At 44.2% G+C, this 13,567-nt stretch overlaps 1 protein-coding gene across 4 annotated transcripts in view; it reads right to left on the bottom strand.

Moving 5' to 3' along the window:
* pparg (peroxisome proliferator-activated receptor gamma) overlaps positions 1-13,567 on the bottom strand; it is a 108,460-nt gene that overhangs the window by 70,114 nt on the left and 24,779 nt on the right. Inside the window, exon 1 of one of the 4 annotated variants that reach the window (XM_064967354.1) lies at positions 71-125. The exons of the other annotated variants lie outside the window; for them this stretch is intronic. Coding sequence (XP_064823426.1) covers positions 71-77 — 7 coding nt within the window. The 5' untranslated portion in view covers positions 78-125. Of the gene's footprint in view, positions 1-70; positions 126-13,567 lie in introns of those variants that run through there. 4 annotated transcript variants of the gene reach the window in all.

Raw genomic sequence — 13,567 nt, 5'->3', positions numbered from 1 at the left:
GTATGGATTCTGACGTCACTTTGATACATTTATTGTAATTTAGCAGACACTCTTATCCAGAGCGACTTACCGTGCATACATTTTCGTACTTCCACCACATACTGGTCCTCCGTGTGAATCAAACCAACAACCCTGGCATTGCAAGTGCCATGCTCTACCAACTGAGCCACACGGGACCTAAACGAGCAGGAGATCACCAACTCACAAGTTATAGCTGTGGATACAAGCAGTAAGCAGGGCAGTAAGCCAAACCACCGGTGGAAGATGCTTGGGGGAGACAGTGGTAAGAGCATTCACTTAACCACAGAAGGAGCAGCATGAATGAAGTTTGTTAATACAGATAAATTGTAAATGTATACATTAATAGATCACTAATCACCCCCCCAAATGTTTGTTTATATATACATATACATACACACATACACACACACACACAGTGGGGAGAACAAGTATTTGATAACCTGCAAAACAAAATCCAGAAAATCTATATAAGCTCATCTCTTCAGTGGGTCATATGATTGAGTGTAGTCTGGCCCTGGAGTGGGAAGGTGAACGGAAAGGCTCTGGAGCAACGAACCGCCCTTGCTGTCTCTGCCTGGCCGGTTCCCCTCTTTCTACTGGGATTCGCTGCCTCTAACCCTATTACAGGGGCTGAGTCACTGGCTTACTGGGGCTCTCTCACACCGTCCCTTGGAGGGGTGCGTCATCTGAGTGGGTTGAGTCACTGATGTGATCATCCTGTCTGGGTTGGCGCCCCCCCCCTTGGGTTGTGCCGTGGTGGAGTTCTTTGTGGGCTATACTCATCCTTGTCTCAGGATGGTAAGTTGGTGGTTGAAGATATCCCTCTAGTGGTGTGGGGGCTCTGCTTTGGCAAAGTGGGTGGGGTTATATCCTTCCTGTTTGGCCCTGTCCGGGGGTGTCCTCTGATGGGGCCACAGTGTTTCCTGTCCCCTCCTGTCTCAGCCTCCAGTATTTATGCTGCAGTAGTTTATGTGTCGGGGGGCTAGGGTCAGTTTGTTATATCTGGAGTACTACTCCTGTCCTATTCGGTGTCCTGTGTGAATTTAAGTGTTCTCTCTCTCTCTCTCTCTCTCTCTCTCAGAGGACCTGAGCCCCAACCCATGCCTCAGGACTACCTGACATGATGACTCCTTGCTGTCTCCAGTCCACCTGGCCGTGCTGCTGCTCCAGTTTCAACTGTTCTGCCTTATTATTATTGGACCATGCTGGTCATTTATGAACATTTGAACATCTTGGCCATGTTCTGTTATAATCTCCACCCGGCACAGCCAGAAGAGGAGTGGCCACCCCACATAGCCTGGTTCCTCTCTAGGTTTCTTCCTAGGTTTTGGCCTTTCTAGGGAGTTTTTCCTAGCCACCGTGCTTCTACACCTGCATTGCTTGCTGTTTGGGGGTTTAGGCTGGGTTTCTGTACAGCACTTTGAGATATCAGCTGATGTACGAAGGGCGATACAGTGCCTTGCGAAAGTATTCGGCCCCCTTGAACTTTGCGACCTTTTGCCACATTTCAGGCTTCAAACATAAAGATATAAAACTATTTTTTTTGTGAAGAATCAACAACAAGTGGGACACAATCATGAAGTGGAACGACATTTATTGGATATTTCAAACTTTTTTAACAAATCCAAAACTGAAAAATTGGGCGTGCAAAATTATTCAGCCCCCTTAAGTTAATACTTTGTAGCTGCAAGTCGCTTGGGGTATGTCTCTATCAGTTTTGCACATCGAGAGACTGAATTTTTTTCCCATTCCTCCTTGCAAAAACAGCCATTTCTTTATATCTTTATGTTTGAAGCCTGAAATGTGGCAAAAGGTCGCAAAGTTCAAGGGGGCCGAATACTTTCGCAAGGTACTGTATAAATAAATTTGATTTGATCATGAGTAGCCTAGCTATAGTTGGCTAACTAGCTTAACCACTACATCATCATGAGTAGCCTAGCTATAGTTGGCTACGTCAACCAATACATCATCACAAGTAGCCTAGCTATAGTTGGCTAGCTCAACCAATACATCATCATGAGTAGCCTAGCTATAGTTGGCTACGTCAACCAATACATCATCATGAGTAGCCTAGCTATAGTTGGCTACGTCAACCAATACATCATCATGAGTAGCCTAGCTATAGTTGGCTACGTCAACCAATACATCATCATGAGTAGCCTAGCTATAGTTGGCTAGCTCAACCAATACATCATCATGAGTAGCCTAGCTATAGTTGGCTAGCTCAACCAATACATCATCATGAGTAGCCTAGCTATAGTTGGCTAGCTCAACCAATACATCATCATGAGTAGCCGAGCTATAGTTGGCTAAGTCAACCAATACATCATCATGAGTAGCCTAGCTATAGTTGGCTAGCTCAACCAATACAACATCATGAGTAGCCGAGCTATAGTTGGCTAAGTCAACCAATACATCATCATGAGTAGCCTAGCTATAGTTGGCTAGCTCAACCAATACATCATCATGAGTAGCCTAGCTATAGTTGGCTAGCTCAACCAATACAACATCATGAGTAGCCGAGCTATAGTTGGCTAAGTCAACCAATACATCATCATGAGTAGCCTAGCTATAGTTGGCTAGCTCAACCAATACATCATCATGAGTAGCCTAGCTATAGTTGGCTAAGTCAACCAATACATCATCATGAGTAGCCTAGCTATAGTTGGCTAAGTCAACCAAATATCATCATGAGTAGCCTAGCTATAGTTGGCTAGCTCAACCAATACATCATCATGAGTAGCCTAGCTATAGTTGGCTAGCTCAACCAATACATCATCATGAGAAGCCTAGTTATAGTTTGCTTACTCATGATGATATATTGGTTGGTTTGTTTTTTTCTTTGGAAGCGCTTTGAAATTATATAAAGCACTGTGGACATCTATATACTTTTAAAAAATGCAACATGAAACAATTTCAATTATTTTACTGAGTTACAGTTCATATTAGGCCCTAATCTATGGATTTCACAGGACTGGGCAGGGACACAGCCATGGGTGTCCCTGGGAGGGCATAGGCCCACCCACTTGGGAGCCAGGCCCGTCAACTGGGGAGCCAGGCCCAGCCAATCAGAATTAGTTTCCCCCCATTAGAAACAGAAATACACCTCCGTTTCATCAGCTGTCCGGGTGGCTGTTCTCAGGTGAAAAAAGCCGGATGTGGAGGTCCTGGGCTGGCATTGTTACACAGTCTGCGATAGTGAGGCCAGTTGGGCCAAATTCTCTAAAACGATGTTGGAGGCTGTTTATGGTAGATAAATTAACATTAAATTCTCTGCCAACAGCTCTGCAGTCATCATGCCAATTGCAAGCTCCTTCAAAACTTGAGACATCTGCGGCATTGTGTTGTGTGATGGATTATCTTGGCAAAGAAGAAATGCTCACCAACAGGGATGTAAACAAATTTGTGCACAAAATGAGAGAAAAGGTTTTTTTGCATATGGAACTTTTCGGTGATCTTTTATTTCAGCTCATGAAATATGGGACCAACACTTTACATGTTTATATTTTTGTTCAGTTTAAATTATTATTATTATTGGCCAGTGTTGAGATGAAATCTAACAGTCCATATGACAGTGTTGAGTTGAAATGTAACAGTACATATATATCACCTCAACACTGTCCTAACAGTAAAACACTTTAAAAGGTGTTCAGGGCATTTTTAAAATAGACCAATAAGAGTGTCTATGCCAAGTATGCCATGTATATTAATAGGACAGCATTATAAAATCAGTAGTTAGAGGATAAACTAAAATGGGTCGAAATAACTATCAATGACTTCCAGAATAAAACCATGGTAAAAACATCCTCCTTCAAATTACTTATTGTTTCCTTCATACTGAATGGGTGGAATGTGGACAACAGAAGTTAACGGGAGTCCACTTCAGCTTACGGTAACTGGCACATTGTTCCAAACAGGGAAAGGAGGAGAGAAGCCAACTGCACTATAGAAAGGTTCTGTTCTGGATTCACTAGGCAAGTAACTATTATTAATAGATTAACACAGGTTTCCGTCCAGCAGTCCAATGGACATCTATTCTATTCACTATCTGGTAAACAGGGTTTTAATGCGGATGGACTTTTGCTCTGATTGGCAAAGCCTTGATACACACACACGAGAGGGGGGGAGCTGCTGAGAGAGAGAGAGAGAGAAACTCCCCAGACCATCTAAAGGCCCCGAATGACTCCCTGGAGGCCAAGTTTTGCAACAGTCATCATCAGATGGAGACACTGTTTTTCTGTCCCAGCCTGGTCTCAACCAGAGGCCTCATGCCCATGGACACCCAGGAGACATGTGTCCCGTAAAGCCTAGATCCATTAGTAGGGAGAAAATACAGTGCCTTCGGAAAGTTCAGACCCCTTGACTTTTTCCGTGCTACTTTACAGCCTTATTTTAACATTTTAAAAAATGTCCTCAGCAATGTACAAACAATATCCCATAACGACAAAGTGAAAACAGGTTTTTAGAAATGTTGGTAATTTATTAAATATAAAACAGATACCTTATTTACAGACCCTTTGCTATGGGAAATTTGCGATGAAGTATTCACTCCCTTTGCTACGAAATTGAGCTCCGGTGCATCCTGTTTCCATTGATCATCCTTGATGTTTCTACAATAGGATTGGAGTCCACGTGGTAAATTCAATTGATTGGACATGATTTGGCAAGGCACACACCGGTCTATATAAGGTCCCACAGTTGACATGAGGTTGAAGGAAATGTCCGTAGAGCGCCGACACAGGATTGTGTCGAGGCACAGATCTGGGGAAGGGTACCAAAACAATTTCTGCAGCATTGAAGGTCCCCACAGTGGCCTCCATCATTCTACAAAAGGAAGAAGTTTGGCACAACCAAGACTCTTCCTATAGCTGGCCGCCTATCCAAACCGAGCAATCTGGGGAGAAGGGCCTTGGACAGGGAGGTGACCAAGAACCCGATGGTCACTCTGACAGAGCTCTAGAGTTCCACTGTGGAGATGGGAGAACCTTCCAGAAGGACAACCATCTCTGCAGCACTCCACCAAACAGGCCTTTATGGTAGAGTGGCCAGACAGAAGCCACTCTTCAGTAAAAGGCACATGACAGCACGTTTGGACTTTGCCAAAAGGCACCTAAAGGATTCTCAGACCATGAGGAACAAGATTCTCTGGTCTGATGAAACCAAGATTGAACTCTTTGGCCTGAATGCCAAGCGTCACGTCTAGAGAAAAGCTGGCACCATCCCTACGGTGAACCATGGCGGTGGCAGCACCATGCTGTGGGGATGTTTTTCAGAGGCAGGGACAGGGAGACTAGTCAGGATCGAGGCAAAGATGAACAGAGCAAGGTACAGAGTGATCCTTGATGAAAACCAGCTCCAGAGCGCTCAGTACATCAGACTGGGGCAAAGGTTCACCTTCCAACAAGACAAGGACCCTAAGCACACAGGCAATAACAATGCAGGAGTGGCTTCGGGACAAGTCTCAATGTTCTTGAGTGGCCCAGTCAGAGCCCAGACTTGAACCCAATCAAACATCTCTGGAGAGACCTGAAAATAGCTGTGCAGCCATGCTCCCTATCCAACCTTACAGAGCTTGAGAGGATCTGCAGGGGAGAAACTCCCCAAATGCAGGTGTGCCAAGCTTGTAGCATCATACCCAAGACGACTCAAGGCTGTAATCGCTGCCAAAGGTGCTTCAACAAAGTACAGAGTAAACGGTCTGAATACTTATGTAAATATGATATTTCAGTTTATTTTAAATAAATTAGCATACACTTCTAAAAAAACTGTTTTTGCCTTGTCATTATGGGGCATTGTGTGTGTGTGTGTGTGTGTGTTTATTGATCAGGGGGGAAAAAACAATTTAATCAATTTTAGGACAAGGCTGTAACATTAAATGTGGAAAAAGTCAAGGGGTCTAAATATTTTCCGAAGGCACTGGATACAAGCGTAATATATTTTACATGGATTCCTTTATACAGACTTAGGAAGAGGATTTTACATTTGGCCATTAGAACTAAAACAGTTAGTTAAATACAGCCGAAAACCATTCGTTTCAGCAAAAGTTCTCAGAACTCAAAAACTGTCCAGTTGTGCTGATGATTATACAATGTTTATTTAAAACATTCACCTGATGTTGCAAGAACATTCCCAGAACACAGTTAGTCTGTTCTTTACATGGAAACCTAAAGAAAACTTTTAGGGAATATTCTGTGGTGGCTGTAACAGATGTTGTGCACAACAATTTGGTGCATTTTAGGAAAACATGGATATTTCATTTAAAACATTTGCTAAAAAATATCCATTATCCTAATGTTAGATCAATTCCTAACTAAAACGTAATGGGAATCTTAGCAAATTTTCTGGGAATGTTTCCGTTTGCTGGGTAGTCTGTAGTGTGTAGTGTGTAGTCCGTAGTCCAGTGTGAAGTCTGTAGTGTGTAGTAATGTGTTGTGTATAGTCTATAGTGTGTGATGTCGTTTGTAGTCCATTTTGTGAAGTGTGTAGTATGTAAAATGTACTGTGCCGTCTGTAGTGTGCAGTCTGTAGTGTGCAGTCTGTAGCGTGCAGTCTGTAGCGTGCAGTCTGTGGCGTGCAGTCTGTGGCGTGCAGTCTGTGGCGTGCAGTCTGTGGCGTGCAGTCTGTGGCGTGCAGTCTGTGGCGTGGCGTGCCGTCTGTGGCGTGCCGTCTGTGGCGTGCCGTCTGTGGCGTGCCGTCTGTGGCGTGCCGTCTGTGGCGTGCCGTCTGTGGCGTGCCGTCTGTGGCGTGCAGTCTGTGGCGTGCAGTCCGTGGCGTGCAGTCCGTGGCGTGCAGTCCGTGGCGTGCAGTCCGTGGCGTGCCGTCCGTAACGTGCGGTCCGTAGCGTGCCGTCCGTAGTGTGCCGTCCGTAGTTAGCCGTCCGTAGTTAGCAGTCTGTTGTGTGTAGTCTGTAGCGTGCAGTCTGTAGCGTGCAGTCTGTAGCGTGCAGTCTGTAGCGTGCAGTCTGTAGCGTGCAGTCTGTAGCGTGCAGTCTGTAGCGTGCAATCTGTAGTTAGCCGTCTGTTGTGTGTAGTCTGTTGTGTGTAGTCTGTAGCATGCAGTCTGTAGCTAGCCGTCTGTAGCTAGCCGTCTGTAGCTAGCCGTCTGTAGCTAGCCGTCTGTAGCGTGCAGTCTGTAGCGTGCAGTCTGTAGCGTGCAGTCTGTAGCGTGCAGTCTGTAGCGTGCAGTCTGTAGCGTGCAGTCTGTAGCGTGCAGTCTGTAGCGTGCAGTCTGTAGCGTGCAGTCTGTAGCGTGCAGTCTGTAGCGTGCAGTCTGTAGTGTGTAGTCTGTTGTGTGTAGTCTGTTGCGTGCAGTCTGTAGTTTGTGGTCTGTATTGCTTAGTTTGTAGACTGTTGTGTTCAGTGTGAACTATGTGATATGCAGAATGTAGTCTGTGGTCAGTAGTCTGCACTGTGTAGTTTGTACTGTGCAGTACATATTATATAGCGTGTAGTCAGTAGTGTGTTATCTGCAGTGTGTAGTCTAGTGTGTAGACAAGTCAAATTGTAGTCTATTCTTTAGTGTGTAGTCTGTACTGTTTCGTCTGTAGTGTGAACTGTGTAGTTAGTAGTGTGTAGTCTGTCATGTATTTGTGTAGTCTACAGTGTGAAGTATGTAGTCTATAGTGTCTTGTGTGTAGTGTGAAGTCTAATGTGTAGTCTAGTGTGTAGTGGAGTGAGTAGTCTGTAGTGTGTAGTGGAGTGAGTAGTCTGTAGTGTGTAGTTTGCCACTACAGACTGCCCACTATTGACTACAATGTGTCGTCTGTAGTTAGAAGTGTGATATGTGTAGTGTGAAGACCATAATGAGTAGTCGGTACTGTGTAGTATAATCTGTAGTCTTTAGTCTAGTCTATATTATGTAGTGTCTAGTCTGAAGTGTGTAGTCCGTAGTCTATAGTGTGAAGTGTGTAATGTGAAGTCTGTAATGTATAGTCAAACTCCCTCACGACGCCAGGACAGCGGAGTCAATCACCACCTTCCGGAGACACCTGAAACCCCACCTCTTCAAGGAATACCTAGGATAGGATAAGTAATCCTTCTCACCCCCCCCCTTAATGATTTAGATGCACTATTGTAAAGTGGCTGTTCCACTGGATGTCAGAAGGTGAATTCACCAATTTGTAAGTCGCTCTGGATAAGAGCGTCTGCTAAATGACTTAAATGTAAATGTCTGTGTTCTGTAGTGGGTTTTCTGTAATGTATAGTCGGCAGTGTATAGTCTGTAGTATTTCGTCTAATGAGTAGTCTGTAGTGTATAGTCTAATGAGTAGTGTGTAATCTATAGTCTAACGAGTAGTGTGTAGTCTGTAGTTTATGGTGTGCAGTATGTAGTGGTAATGTGTAGTCTACAGTGTGTAGTCTGTAGTCTATGGTGTGCAGTATGTAGTGTGTAGTTAGAATTCTGATGTGTAGTGTGAAGACCGTAATGTGTAGTATCATGCGTAGTCGGTGCTGTGTAGTATGTAGTCTATATTATGTAGTGTCATGTCTGTAGTGTGTAGTATATTGTGTAGTCTATAGTGTTTAGTCTGTAGTCTAATGTTAATGTGTAGTCTGTAGTTGTAATGTGTAGTATATTGTGTAGTGTGTTAGAAGTATGAAGTCCGTAATGTGTAGTATGTAATGTGTAGACGGTCCTGTGTTGTCTGTAGTCCGTAGTCTATATTGTGCATTGTGTGGTCAAGTGTGTAATCTGTACTATGAAGTGTGTAGTCTATATTGTGTCGCCTATAGTTTGTAGTCAATATTGTTTAGTCTGTAGTCTAGTGTGTAGTCTATAGTGGTAATGTGTAGTCTATTGTGTAATGTGAAATCTGTAGTCTTGGGTAGTATGTCCTGGGTAGTACTCTTGAACGTGCCGTCCTTGGCCAGCTCTCCCGCTATCTCTCTCCGAATGACCTTCTTGATCCAAATCAGTCAGGTTTCAAGACTAGTCATTCAACTGAGACAGCTCTTCTCTGTATCACGGAGGCGCTCCGCACTGCTAAAGCTAACTCTCTCTCCTCTGCTCTCATCCTTCTAGACCTATCGGCTGCCTTCGATACTGTGAACCATCAGATCCTCCTCTCCACCCTCTCCGAGTTGGGCATCTCCGGTGCGGCCCACGCTTGGATTGCGTCCTACCTGACAGGTCGCTCCTACCAGGTGGCGTGGCGAGAATCTGTCTCCTCGCCACGCGCTCTCACCACTGGTGTCCCCCAGGGCTCTGTTCTAGGCCCTCTCCTATTCTCGCTATACACCAAGTCACTTGGCTCTGTCATAACCTCACATGGTCTCTCCTATCATTGCTATGCAGACGACACACAATTAATCTTCTCCTTTCCCCCTTCTGATGACCAGGTGGCGAATCGCATCTCTGCATGTCTGGCAGACATATCAGTGTGGATGACGGATCACCACCTCAAGCTGAACCTCGGCAAGACGGAGCTGCTCTTCCTCCCGGGGAAGGACTGCCCGTTCCATGATCTCGCCATCACGGTTGACAACTCCATTGTGTCCTCCTCCCAGAGCGCTAAGAACCTTGGCGTGATCCTGGACAACACCCTGTCGTTCTCAACCAACATCATGGCGGTGGCCCGTTCCTGTAGGTTCATGCTCTACAACATCCGCAGAGTACGACCCTGCCTCACACAGGAAGCGGCGCAGGTCCTAATCCAGGCACTTGTCATCTCCCGTCTGGATTACTGCAACTCGCTGTTGGCTGGGCTCCCTGCCTGTGCCATTAAACCCCTACAACTCATCCAGAACGCCGCAGCCCGTCTGGTGTTCAACCTTCCCAAGTTCTCTCACGTCACCCCGCTCCTCCGCTCTCTCCACTGGCTTCCAGTTGAAGCTCGCATCCGCTACAAGACCATGGTGCTTGCCTACGGAGCTGTGAGGGGAACGGCACCGCAGTACCTCCAGGCTCTGATCAGGCCCTACACCCAAACAAGGGCACTGCGTTCATCCACCTCTGGCCTGCTCGCCTCCCTACCACTGAGGAAGTACAGTTCCCGCTCAGCCCAGTCAAAACTGTTCGCTGCTCTGGCCCCCCAATGGTGGAACAAACTCCCTCACGACGCCAGGACAGCGGAGTCAATCACCACCTTCCGGCGACACCTGAAACCCCACCTCTTCAAGGAATACCTAGGATAGGATAAGTAATCCTTCTCACCCCCCCCTTAAATGATTTAGATGCACTATTGTAAAGTGGCTGTTCCACTGGATGTCAGAAGGTGAATTCATCAATTTGTAAGTCGCTCTGGATAAGAGCGTCTGCTAAATGACTTAAATGTAATGTAAATGTATGTCGTCTTTTGTGTAGTTTATAGTGTGTAATCGTTAGTCTTCTGTGTGTAATATGTAGTGTGTAGTCTATAGTGTGGAGCATTTAGTGTGTAGTTTAGTGTGTAGTCTACAGTGTGGAGTCTACCATATGTGGTATATAATGAGTGATTTGTAATATGTAGTCTATTGTGTAGTCTCTAGTATGTTGTCTATTGTGTAATCTGTAGGTAGTAGTCCGTAGTGTGAAGTGTGTCGTCTGTAGGCAATCTGTAGTGTGTTGTGTACAGTCTGCAGTGTAAAGTGTCATCTGTAGTTTGTAGTCTGTAGTGTGTCGTCTGCCGTATGTAGTCTATTTTGTAGTGTGTAGTCTATATTGTGGTGTGTGGAGTCTGTGGTGTACACCTCATTCCTACAGGAAGGAGTCCTTCAGTGGAACCACAACATCTCATTGATGCTGACAGCACTGTCTTAATCTAGCCATTTCCCAGACCACAGTTACATTGTAATAGCAGGGGGTGTTTTTTTTACCGGACTAGTTACATTGTTATTCTTTGGATTTTCCCCTACCATATCTATTGTGTTATATTCTCCTACATTATATTAATATTTCTACAAACTTCAAAGTGTTTTCTTTCCAATGGAACCAATTATATGCATATTCTGGCTTCAGGGCCTGAGCTACAGGCAGGTAACGTTGGGCACGTCATTCAGACAGGAAGTGGAGAAAAAAGGGGCCTAGCCGTAAGAAGTTCTAGCAGGGTACGTTTTACCAGACTAGCTACGTTATAGCAGGGTGTGTTTTACTAGACTACAGTTACGTTGCTATAGCAGGGTGTGTTTTACCAGACTACAGTTACGTTGCTATATTAGCTTGTGTTTTACCAGACGAGTTACTTTGCTATAGCAGGGTGTGTTTTACCAGACTATTTATGTTGCTATAGCAGGGTGTGATTTACCAGACTAGTTATGTTGCTATAGCAGGGTGTGTTTTACCAGACTATTTACGTTGCTATAGCAGGGTGTGTTTTACCAGACTACAGGTACATTGCTATATCAGGTTGTGTTTTACCAGACTAGTTACTTTGCTGTAGCAGGGTGTGTTTTACCAGACTATTTATGTTGCTATAGCAGGGTGTGTTTTACCAGACTACAGTTACGTTGTTAAAGCAGGGTGTGTTTTACCAGACAATTTATGTTGCTATAGCAGGGTGAGTTTTACCAGACTATTTATGTTGCTATAGCAGGGTGTGTTTTACCAGACTAGTTACTTTGCTATAGCAGGGTGTGATTTACCAGACTACAGTTACGTTGCTATAGCAGGGTGTGATTTACCAGACTACAGTGACGTTGCTATAGCAGGGTGTGATTTACCAGACTACAGTTACATTGTTGTAGCAGGGTGTGATTTACCAGACTACAGTTACGTTGCTATAGCAGGGTGTGTTTTACCAGACTATTTATGTTGCTATAGCAGGGTGTGTTTTACCAGACTACAGTTACATTGCTATAGCAGGGTGTGTTTTACCAGACTAGTTACTTTGCTGTAGCAGGGTGTGTTTTACCAGACTACAGTTACGTTGCTATAGCAGGGTGGGATTTACCAGACTATTTATGTTGCTATAGCAGGGTGTGTTTTACCAGACTACAGTTACATTGCTATAGCAGGGTGTGTTTTACCAGACTAGTTACTTTGCTGTAGCAGGGTGTGTTTTACCAGACTACAGTTACGTTGCTATAGCAGGGTGTGTTTTACCAGACTATTTATGTTTCTATAGCAGGGTGTGTTTTACCAGACTACAGTTACGTTGCTATAGCAGGGTGTGTTTTACCAGACTAGTTACTTTGCTGTAGCAGGGTGTGTTTTACCAGACTACAGTTACGTTGCTATAGCAGGGTGGGATTTACCAGACTATTTATGTTAATATAGCAGGGTGTGTTTTACCAGACTATTTGTTGCTATAGTAGGGTGTGTTTTACCAGACTATTTATATTAATATAGCAGGGTGTGTTTTACCAGACTATTTATGTTGCTGTAGCAGTGTGTGTTTTACCAGACTACAGTTACGTTGCTATAGCAGGGTGTGTTTTACCAGGCTACAGTTACGTTGCTATAGCAGGGTGTGTTTTACCAGGCTACAGTTACGTTGCTATAGCAGGGTGTGTTTTACCAGGCTACAGTTACGTTGCTATAGCAGGGTGTGTTTTACCAGACAACAGTTAAGTTGCTATAGCAGTGTGTGTTTTACCAGACTATTTATGTTGCTATAGCAGGGTGTGTTTTACCAGACTATTTATGTTGCCATAGCAGGGTGTGTTTTACCAGACTATTTATGTTGCTATAGCAGGGTGTGTTTTACCAGACTATAGTTACGTTGCTATAGCAGGGTGGGATTTACCAGACTACAGTTATGTTGCTATAGCAGGGTGGAATTTACCAGACTACATTTTCGTTGCTATAGCAGGGTGTGTTTTACCAGACAATTTATGTTGCTATAGCAGGGTGTGTTTTACCAGACTACAGTTACGTTGCTATAGCAGGGTGTGTTTTACCAGACTATTTATGTTGCTGTAGCAGGGTGTGTTTTACCAGACTATTTATGTTGCTGTAGCAGGGTGTGTTTTACCAGACTACAGTTATGTTGCTATAGCAGGGTGTGTTTCAACAGACTACAGTTACGTTGTTATAGCAGAGTGTGTTTTACCAGACAATTTATGTTGCTATAGCAGGGTGTGTTTTACCAGACTATTTATGTTGCTATAGCAGGGTGTGTTTTACCAGACTATTTATGTTACTATAGCAGGGTGTGTTTTACCAGACTATTTATGTTGCTGTAGCAGGGTGTGTTTTACCAGACTACTGTTTTGTTGCTATAGCAGGGTGTGTTTTACCAGACTATTTATGTTGCTATATTAGGTTGTGTTTTACCAGACTATTTATGTTGCTATAGCAGGGTGTGTTTTACCAGACTATTTATGTTGCTATAGCAGGGTGTGTTTTACCAGACTATTTATGTTGCTATAGCAGGGTGTGTTTTACCAGACTATTTATGTTGCTATAGCAGGGTGTGTTTTACCAGACTACAGTTACATTGCTATATTAGATTGTGTCTTACCAGACTAGTTACTTTGCTATAGCAGGGTGTGTCTTACCAGACTATTTATGTTGCTATAGCAGGGTGTGTTTTACCAGACAATTTATGTTGCTATAGCAGGGTGTGTTTTACCAGACTATTTACGTTGCTATAGCAGGGTGTGTTTTACCAGACTACAGTTACATTGCT

This window comes from Oncorhynchus masou, chromosome 6 (genome assembly GCF_036934945.1).
Source record: "Oncorhynchus masou masou isolate Uvic2021 chromosome 6, UVic_Omas_1.1, whole genome shotgun sequence".
In the NCBI taxonomy this organism is placed as follows: domain Eukaryota; kingdom Metazoa; phylum Chordata; class Actinopteri; order Salmoniformes; family Salmonidae; genus Oncorhynchus; species Oncorhynchus masou.
This window is presented reverse-complemented; position numbering and strand designations above follow the sequence as displayed.